We start from the raw sequence: 10,996 nt of genomic DNA, 5'->3' as shown, positions 1-10,996 counted from the left end.
CGTATCTTAAGATCTAGCTCATTCCATTTCACGGTCAAAGAAAAAGGCGATGAACAAAATGTTACGTTTTGAGAGACGCTAATATTCCTGATATCACAGGAATATTATTTTCAAATTTTTTATACCTAAAAAGAAATTTTAATGTTCTATGATTGACAAACATATTTTATTATGTTAACAGGATAGGTTATGGATTCCCAAGACAAACTTATAAGCCAATATATTAGTTAACAATACAAAAAATGGATTTATGTGGGTAGCGAGTGAAAAGTATGCATTACGTTTCCGATTTACAATAGATATGCGTTAAAACCCGTATATTCATTAGTTTGAGGTGGTTTGTTTTGGGGTTTGTTTTGTTTTTTAATCCTGATATTCTAAGATTTCCATCACGACAAAAAATGTATAAAGCACATTCTATCTCGCCAGGCCTCACCATTGACAAGGCTGCCTTGCAGGGATGCATGTTGGTATCGCTGTTGTTATGGATTTCGGCGGTAAAAGTAATGGCTCCTCCATGAACATAACCTAGACCAGGGGTGTCCGAACTTTTTGCAAAGAGGGCCAGATTTGAAGTGATGATGCCCGGGGGCCAATAGTTCCTACTGATGTTTTTTTAACCACAAAAGTTATATGCAAATATGCACTGTTATAGAACAATAAATAAATTTAAAAAAAAACAACAAATAAACAATAAATAAATGAAACAATTTTCATTGTCACAATTATCTTTATTTTTCAAATGGCAATGCAACTAAATATAAGCCACTCAGGCAGACATGAACAACTCCAAAAACACAATTCTGCCTTTCATTCATATCTGGGCCATAAATAATACATTTTATGACCGAAGCTGCGGTCCGTATGAAATCTTACCGCGGGCCGTGGTTGGCTCGCGGGCCGGACTTTGGACACCCCTGACCTAGACGATCCGTGGTGATAGTTGCTCTGATAGGTCCAGAAATGCCGAAAAAAATCTTTCACTGTCTTCTCGTCTTCAGCTACACCTTTAATCTGTAATTCAGATAATGAATAACGCGTTAGTAAAACTATAATGGAAACAATCCCTTTGACTAATCTACATTTATGACTGCTTAAACAACAGGCTTGAAGCACACGGCCCGCCAAGCCGTATCATTTGGCCCGCAAAATGTTTTGCGTCACAATGTGTTATGAAAGATAACGTGGTGGCGAGGCCCTCGGGCCATCGAAAATGCCCTGATGCGGCCCTCAGGGTAGATTGAGTTTGAGACCCCTGGCTTAAACGAAGTTACGGTCCATGGTTAGCCGTAAATGTTCGCAAATAAAAATATGCATTTGTACGAATGTCAGGGTCCAATGGCAAAATAAACAAAAAACAAGAATTGCCGCATCATAATTTATGAACAGTCCTAATATAGTATTTTTAACTGTATCTTGATGATCCATAAACTACAGAGCAGAGTGTATTATGATAGCGGGTTTTCAGTGCTCAAGATAGTCTTTTCTTTTTTGAAGTGTCATATATACACATATTGACCTGTCCCCATCAAAATAGCTATCACGTACATAAATACAATGTAATTTGGACCAGCAACAAGATTAGGAGATGTGCTAGAAATGGGAGAAAAGGTTATGCTTGTCTCCTAAATTACAGGACAAGTAGACGAAAACATGATAGAAATTGCCAAAAATCGGCAAGTCTGTTTAGGAGAAAAATTCTTGAGGCATTGTGGATCCCCGATATGGATAAACTTCCCGCTGGCCTAAAAGAATGTTCCGCGGGAAGTTGCAATATATGCTCTTGCGGAAAATGTAACTGTTGTGTAAATTGTTGTAAAACTTGTCAATGCAGTGGGAAGAAGAAAATATTGTTTTTGATTAAAATATAACATTATCCATATGTTATAAGTTATGGTGTAAAATTATAATAGACGTATGTATGTATGTATGTATGTATGTATGTATGTATGTATAAATGCATGCATGCATGTATGTATGTATGTATGTATGTATATATGCATGTATGTATGTATGTATGTATGTATGTATGTATGTATGTATGTATGTATTCATAAATCCATTGTAAATGTTATTAATAATGTTCATCATAATAATCATGTTCTTATAAGTAATGTAAAGTATTAATATGTCGATATGTATGTATGTCAACTTTCCATTTATACCACTGTAAATGTTATTAAATATGATTGAAAATACTACCACTAGTAATAATAATAAATTATTATTATTATTATTATTATTATTATTGTGTAACATATTTTCACATCTGAATACGGTTTGTAGTCTTTTTACAATTTATTTATCATTCACTCTATCTCACATTCCTGACATGACGTCTCTGTCTCTCTCTCTTTCTCTCTCATAAATTTTTGCCGTAACGGCACAGCTCCCACACAAGCATTAGTCAGTTCCCAGTGATATATTGCCTCGCTAGACGGTTTCCACGCGTTACTCTTGCCATGTGGTGATGCTGCTTTACACGCATGCGTGGGTAATTCAAATCTGAGGTCAACAGGAATACACAGGTGTTCTGTTCTGACAGGGATTTATACTAAAAGAAGTCAGTGTTCTAAAGGATTTAACGCAGTGGATCATTAGAAGAGGGATTAAATTTACCGTCTTGATACAAAGGTTAGTCTAAATAAATTTATTAATTCATAGAGTGCGGTCCGATCATCCGCCGACATACCGGCGGACGCTTCAGCACAATTAGTGCATAACACCGTTGGTCTCCGCCGCCAGTCAAACCCCAACAAAAGGTGGAGAACAACTTGTTGGTCTACAAGTACTTATGCTGATACGGTTCTGAAAGTATCGAATGCACGGGGGAATCAAACCAAATATCTAAAGAAACAGCAAAAGTTCAGTAACGTTGTACAGTTATAGAAGTAAAATTAAGGTTGCCGTAGCAATACGTTTAACTTTCATCACGAACTTCAAACCAAATGTGCGAACGTTGTTAGCAGTTAAAAATTTTCTTAAGTGTTTACACTGACAAACGGGAACTAAAAGAAACAGGCTTGACATGAAATTCTCTCTCTCTCTCTCTCGTAAATAGCGCTAAACGTGTTCTCTGTGACCTGGCAACCTCTGTAGACTAACCAAATCGCTTGGTTCCAATGAGATCGTGCTAATATATATATATATATATATATATATATATATATATATATATATATATATATATATATATATATATATATATATATATTTATATATATATATATATATATATATATATATATATATATATATATATATATATATATAGAGCAATACCTTTCAAAGGGACACAACTTAACCACGGCTTAAATGATGTGCTGAAACTTCTAGTACACCAGAAAGCATCCAATTTGTGCACAAAGCATGCGATTGACATATGACATTTAACACCATTTGAAAGTTGTTATTACTATGCCCCAAATGTTATCATTATTTGTGGACTAAATTGCAACACGTGTATTTCAAAATGCGTTGGTTTACTGTTTGTTGCCAACAGCAATTCACCCAATACATTAATCGAGATGATATCTTTAATCAAAGGCAATGGTATTCGAATTTAAAAACATTTCGTCTACCCGTATTGTTGTCAGAAATATGTCTCTATGCGTTACAGTGTATGCTGTCATTGACCTTTAAACTCGATTATCATTTTAAAAACTTGTATGAATTAAGGGAATTGTTTGTGCTCAATATTGCAGAGCTGTCGCAAGCAGAATCTAACTTGTATGTGCATGAAATTCGTATTTCCCACCGTTCATAAGAAGACAAATTCAGATATGAAGGGCTTGCAAAACCTTAATCGAATGTAATTTTAACAATCAACATACACAGGATTCGTATTTTAAAAAGCAAACGATAACCATAATTTGGAAATAGAAGATTAGTCTGAAATCTCATAATGGTTGGTAAACTTAGCAATACAAAAATAGTAGATGCCCCAGAACCTCGAATATACGTTAAAACATCCAATAATTGACTTAAGTCAAAATCCCTATATAATTAGAATAAACCAGAAAAGTGGAAAAAAAAGAAACAGAAACTGACTGGACAGTGGAATACAGCAATACTTACTTCGTATTAAGTGATTTAGTTGCCATTGGGGTTCAGTGTGCCTAAGAGAGAGAGAGAGAGAGAGAGAGAGAGAGAGTGCTGCATAGTACAACTTGTCCCGTTTGTATACACATTTGACATTTCATGATGTTGTGTCTTATGAAATGAACCTCATTTCCTGAATATGGTACAGTTTCTTCGTCGTAAACATCATCAAGTTTAATCTAGCATCGATATTTGTATGCATTAGTTCATTATCAAATAGTATGTGTACTTTAAACTTTAATACGTGGACTGATACAATTGCAAAATATTCGATAAAGTAGAGTACGCAACAGCTTTGGCCATTTGGCTGTTATTCACCGAGAACAAGAGAAAGAGTAATTATATCATGAGGCATTATGGAAGTGGCATGAATTCAATCCTTACCTTTCTCTAGCAACACCATCTTTGTATCAAATTATGGTTCCTTATCAGAGTATGATGTACTGTCATCTCACATACCTTCCGACCAGGATACAATGGCATGACCGAAAAATCGTAAAGTAATCGCTAGAATTAAAAAGAGAAACTAGAATTTGAAAAGAAATCTTCCAAACTTCTTTCATAATAGGAGAATAAACTGTCGCTACTTTAGCAGATTACCTTTGATCTTCATTCATGGATCAAATGAACAATCACAGCAAACAGGACCGTGCAATCCAGAAAACGTGACAAATCAATAGGTGACTCAGTCTAGAACCGTGTAATTCAGAAAACGTAGCAAATTAATAGGTAACGAAGTCTAGGACGACAAAAGTGAGCACTGTTTACAAATAAGTATTGTCAGTAGTAAATGAGGTCACCCTAGGGACAATGGGACTTAGCATTAAAAACACCCCTGGGTCACTCTAGGGACAATGGAAATTTAACATGGAGAAAAATCGTGGGTCACTCTAGGGACAATGGGAATTTAACATAGAGTTTGGGTCTGTCTAGGGACAAGGGAAATTAACATGGGAATAGAGTTTGGGTTTGTCTAGGGACAAGGGGAATTGAATATGGGATTTTTTTAAAAATTTTTTTTTAAATTTAAATTTAAATTTAAAAAGGGTAGGCAATTGAAAGGCTATCTCTTTTCGAGAAATATGGCTGGCCCTGAAAAGGGCCTTTGGGTTTATGTTAATATTAATATTAACATAGATGGCATCTGTCACATCTTCTTCTTCTTCTTCTTAAACTCCTTCTAACTGCCGGACCATACACAAGTACCCTCTTGAGACATCCTTGTCTTTCTATGTAAACTCTCCTCATCCATTGACTAGTATCTGTCCTATCAACAACAGTCCACTTGGACCTGACATACATGAGCATGTCCGTCCTAAACATCATGGAAGACACAAGCGTAGAAGATTGCACATCGGTCCACATCTTGAAGCGACGAGAACAAGTGAATCAATGCACTGAACTGCGCTTATTTATAGGTAGAGGTAGGATTGAAACGGATTGAGTTCATTCACCAATCCAAACACGCGTTACAAAATTCAGTCAGCCTGCATCCAATCCGAAGAGATTAGTCTGTGACGTCAGTTGGTCTATATAGATTCGCTAGCGCTTGTGTGCAGTCAATCTATGCGACAGTGATTCAATATGACGGAAATTCAGAAAACGATCCATTGGGGTGCACCAGCAGGGGAGACCGCCCAAGGGAACCCGGACTTACTTTCAGAAGAGGTACATTGGGATTTTGTGGATTTTCTTACCTCGCAAGAATTTGTTCCGGAACCTTCGTCTCATTCTTCATTACCGCAAGTGGAGAATTTTAGACAGAGACAGAAAGAAGAATTGGAGAAATTTATGCAACGACAAAAGGAAGCGGAACAAGCTTTTCTCCTACAGCAACAGCAACAGCAACAAGAAGAGGTAAGAAAAAAACAACAGCAACAACAGCAAGAAGTAGCAGCAAAGAAACAAGAGGGTGAAAATCAAACGGCTACGGTACTGTTGGACATTTTAGCGGAGTTAAGAAGTTTGAAACAAATGTATCAGACTTCTTTATCACGACCGAAGAAAATACGACCTTCCCGAGCTAAACACGCCAACCCTGTGACTAAGCCTATCGTACCACCCTTAGTGATTTCAACCCAATCATCAGAAGTAGGCCTTGGCCGTGGCAAAGGCTTAAGGCAGTTAAAGTTGATTGGTTAAACTCACTCCTACACCATAAAGAAAAAAGTCCCTTTTCAGGGCCACCCACATTTATCGAAAAGAAATACAATTTCAATTTACCAATAACTCAAAAAAACCCCACCCATTTTACCCTTATAGTACGTGTCTGTGTATGAGTGCGTGAGTGTAGCTTCTTATTTTAAAATCACAACTCAAAGACACTTACCTTGTATCATTAATGTATTCTTTTATCCATAGTTACAATCCAATTCACAATTCACATCACTTTAATTAAAAGTTCATTGACTTCTTCTGTTTCCTTGTTTAGTCTCTCTGTTTTTTGAATTTTTTCACCGTCACACTCTTTTCCTCTTCTTCCTCCTCGCTTTCTTCCCTTCTTCTTTTTTTCTCCTGTTTCTTTTTCTTCACCTGTCTTCTTTCTTCCACAGAAGAATCCCTCTCTTCCTCTGAAGAATCCCTCTCTTCCTCTGAAGAATCCCTCTCTTCTTCTGATTCCTCTTGTTTCTTTTTTGGGCAATCTGGAGACCAATGTCCTTTTTCTTTACAATAATAACAGGTATCTTTATTTTTGTCTTTTTTAGCCCCTGTTTTCTTTCTTTTTTGACGGTCTGGACACTCTGAAGACCAATGCCCTTTCTTCTGACAGATATAGCAAGTATCTTCACTTTTATCTCGAAAGGAAGGAGAGTAGTCCGTCGGCTGGTCTGAAGAAAATTTTCTAATGACCCCTCGCAAAGCTCTGATGAAACGTTCCATCTGGGTAGTCTCTTCCATTGTTGTGCTCGGCTTGAGAGTGAAATGAATAGTGAAAGGACAAGACACGCACCCTTTTATATACGCTGGTCTGCCATGACTATAAATTAGTTTATGCTGTTTACACTTGAGTCATTTGACGTTTTGCACTCAAGATGAAACGATCCCATTCATTCGAGAAGAAAGAAGAAGAAGAAAGTAAGAGGCAGAAACGTGATCTATCGCCTCGTACCAGAGCTGAAATCTTGGCACAAATTCATGCCAGTGATTTTGAAGAGGACATGAATGAACCAGAATTTGAAACCTCTAAACCAAGTTCGTCACCCTTAGTCAACCCTGAAAAATACTATTCCATTCGAGAGAGCGAAAAGCGCTCCTCTAGAAAATTTAGAACCACGGCTTACACCTACACGGTGAAGTTTAAAGATTTCAAGGCCGACGTACCATTGGAGAAAGCAGAAGGGTTTATCACCGAGATGTGGGATTCTTTGCTCACCGCACTCAAGCGACAATGTCAACCCAAAGAAGACGATCGCTTGACACTATCCATAGATCACGACGGTTTGAAATCCCCTGTTTGGATCGAGTTTAGCAGACCCGCAGAACTGACCCGTTCCAAAATCATGGACAAGATTCAACACGTACAACAATCTAATGACCAGTTTGACATCACCGATGGTAAAGCCACACTGAAAATGGCTCACGTCTCTCTTCCTCAAGGGACAGGACGCAAAAAGGTCTTATTGGTGCACGACCTTCGCAACACCAAAACAAGTCTCGTCCGAATTAACAACCCTCATGACCAGATGTGCTTAACCCGTGCCATCGTGGTGGGACGAACCTATGCCAACAAGAACGATTCGGTAGAATGGAAAAGAACCTGGGAGAACATTCGAAAATCGAACCGAACCAAACAACGAAACGAAGCAGAACTCCTGTTGCAACAAGCTGGCCTGTCCAATGACACACCCTGTGGCATTCCTGAGATGCAAAAGTTGCAAGATGCCCTAGCTCCACGCTACACCTTGAAAGTGCACCCTCAAGAAATGCGCGGGCCTCTGTTGTTTCGAGGCCAAGATTTTAAGGACGGAAAATACATTCATGTCTATCATCACGATGAACATTTCGATACCATTACCAGTATCACCGGATTCCTGGGATATGTTTATTATTGTGAGAAATGTGACTATGGTTATAATAATCGAGAACAACACAAACATTGTGGATGGAAATGCTCAGGATGTTTAGCCTCTCCACCCTGTCTGAGCGAAGAACCAGTGCCTTCTTCAACTTGTCTGCGCACGTTTCTCAGTCCTACCTGTTACCAACAACATTTGAAAACAAAAGGTTCACAGAAGAAATGTGCTTGTCAACTGCTGAGAATGTGCCCTACCTGTGGACAAGGCATACCTACCAATAGTACCAAGGCACACGTATGTCGAGGAAAGAAAAAATGTCACATTTGTCACCACATCGTGGACTTGGAACACGAATGCTACGTGCAAAAATACCAACCCCCACCAGAGAAAGAGGACGGTCACAAGAAGAAAGGCAATTTCATCTTTTTCGATTTCGAATGCATGCAAGAGACCGGCATTCACATTCCTAATTTCTGCGTGGCTCATCGTGCGTGCGAGAAGTGCATTCAAGAACCTATCTTCAGTCATTGCCCTCACTGCAGCAAGATTCCTGGAGGACGTGAAAAAATCTTTCGGGGACCGAACACGTTAGCCGGTTTTGCCCAATGGGTCTTAGACCCCATCGACAAGACGTGGAGCCAAGAGGACATCGAACGTTACGGAGATTGTCATCGTCATGCCACGGTGATGGCTCACAATTTCTCCGGATACGATGGACAGTTTCTTTTGAGATACTACACGGAACATGGCACCGAGCGTCCTAAAGTCACTTTGAACGGAGCCAAAATCATTTTCATGCAAGTGGGACAAGTGCAGTTTAAAGATTCGATGAGCTATTTGGCCATGCCTTTGAGTCGAATGCCTAAAACGTTTGGAATGACAGAAATGGCTAAAGGGTACTTTCCACACTTTTTCAATACGGAAGCCAATCAACACGCCGTTCTACCCCATTTGCCTGAGGCTCACTATTACGACCCCGACAACATGCGTACCGAACAACGAGAAGTTTTCTACGCTTGGTACCAGACTCACGCCTCGGACCCTTTCGACTTTCAGGAAGAAATGCTAAAGTATTGTCGTTCCGACGTGGACATTTTACGGCGTTGCTGTGGAAAATTTCGAGAACTGTTCATGGAACACGGAGGGGTCGATCCTTTGAAAGAAGCTTGCACCATTGCCCAAGCGTGTTCCTTAGTGTATCGACAACGATTCATGCCTCAAAACACCGTGGCTGTCATCAGTCCTCAAACGACCCACTATGTCAAACGTCAATACTCGGTCAAAGCCCTACGTTGGTTACATTACTTGTGCGACAAGGAAGACAAATGGATTCAGCATGCCCGCAACGGAGGAGGCGAAAAGACCATCGGAACGTATTCGGTCGATGGCTGAGACTTAGAAAACCCCAAGATCGTGTACGAGTTTAACGGCTGCTTATTTCACGGATGTCCCGTCTGTTACCCTGATCGTAGCACTAAAAATCAGTTTTTACAACGAACCAAGGAAGACTTGTACCAGGGCACTTGTCAGCGACGCCTAAAGTTAGAACAGCAAGGATACCAAGTGGTGGAAATGTGGGAACACGAGTACAATCACCGTATGAAAACCGATCCCGAGTTTAAACGTGCCGTGGAAAGTTACAAGCTGATGGACCCCCTAAACCCGATGGATAGTTTGTACGGAGGAAGGACCAGTGCCACCTGTTTGCTGTACCAAGCCGACGAAGAGAAAGGAGAAGAAATCAAATACTTGGACGTGTGTTCGTTGTATCCCTACGTGTGCAAATATTGTCCCTTTCCTGCAGGGCACCCACAATTGTTTACGGAACACATCGACCTGAAAAACATTCGACAATACGAAGGCTTGATCAAGTGTAAAGTTTTGCCTCCCACGAACCTATACCATCCTGTCTTACCTCACCATTGTCAAGGCAAACTGATGTTTCCATTGTGTCGTACTTGTGCCGAAACGTGCAACCAAGACCAACCTTGTCAGCACACCCAGGAAGAACGGGCCTTGACGGGAACCTGGGTCAGCGTAGAATTGTTCAACGCTCTGGACATGGGATACCAACTGTTAGAAGTGTACGAAATTTGCCACTTTCCCAAGACACAACAATATCACAAGGGTGACCCCAGTCAGAAAGGAATTTTCGCCGACTACGTGGATGCCTTTTTGAAACTGAAGCAAGAAGCCAGCGGCTATCCTTCCTGGTGTCACACTTCCGAAGACGAAAAGACATTCAAAGAGAAATACTACGAACAAGAAGGCATCTCTTTAGACCACATCGAGAAAAACGAAGGCAGGCGGTCGTTTGCCAAAGTGATGTTAAATTGCTTGTGGGGTAAAATGGCAGAACGACCGTGTTTACCCAAGACGGAATATTTGACAGAACCTTCCCGCTACTTTCAGATGATTCACGACAAAACCAAATACATGAAACACGTGGACGTCGTTCGTGAGGATTTGATCTTGGTCAATTACGAAGAAGATCTGGGCTTTGTACAAGACGACCCTTTTGGAAATGTCATCATTGCGGCTTACGTGACAGCTCATGCTCGCTTAAAATTGTACGAAGCTTTAGAACTGTTAAGGGAACGTGTCCTGTACTTTGACACGGACAGTTGCATTTACATCCATCACCCGAGTCAACAGCACCCTGACATCGAAGGAGACCGTTTAGGAGCCTGGACAGACGAACATCCCGACGACAAGATTCTAAGTTTCGTCAGTGGTGGTCCCAAAAATTACGGCTACGAAAACCAGGACCCACAAGGAGAAGTGCACACGACGTGTAAAGTGAAAGGATTGATTCTGAATTATCGTACCAGTCGTGTGGTGAACTTTTGGGTATTGAAAGAAGCCTTGCAATCGGGAGA

General features: G+C 40.0%; 1 protein-coding gene across 3 annotated transcripts in view; it reads right to left on the bottom strand.

Annotated features, from left to right (window-relative positions):
* Nucleotides 1-698: 698 nt before the first annotated feature.
* The window catches only part of LOC149769228 (uncharacterized), a 51,213-nt gene continuing 40,915 nt past the window's right edge, over nucleotides 699-10,996 (bottom strand). For 2 of the 3 annotated variants that reach the window (XR_016419333.1, XR_016419332.1), the window contains 2 exons: nucleotides 4,486-4,608; nucleotides 699-1,014 (listed from right to left, as the gene is read on the bottom strand). Coding sequence is in view for 1 of the 3 variants with exons in the window: in XM_089949945.1 (XP_089806071.1) it covers nucleotides 6,529-6,999 (471 nt within the window). In the remaining 2 variants the exon portion in view is untranslated. Of the gene's footprint in view, nucleotides 1,015-4,485; nucleotides 7,790-10,996 lie in introns of those variants that run through there. The other variant, XM_089949945.1, reaches the window with a different exon arrangement.

The sequence above is a fragment of the Sinohyriopsis cumingii genome, unplaced genomic scaffold, assembly GCF_028554795.1.
Source record: "Sinohyriopsis cumingii isolate HCF-2022 unplaced genomic scaffold, ASM2855479v2 utg004279l, whole genome shotgun sequence".
Taxonomy (NCBI): domain Eukaryota; kingdom Metazoa; phylum Mollusca; class Bivalvia; order Unionida; family Unionidae; genus Sinohyriopsis; species Sinohyriopsis cumingii.
Note: the sequence above shows the minus strand (reverse complement) of the source record. Positions and strands in the feature narration are given on the sequence as shown.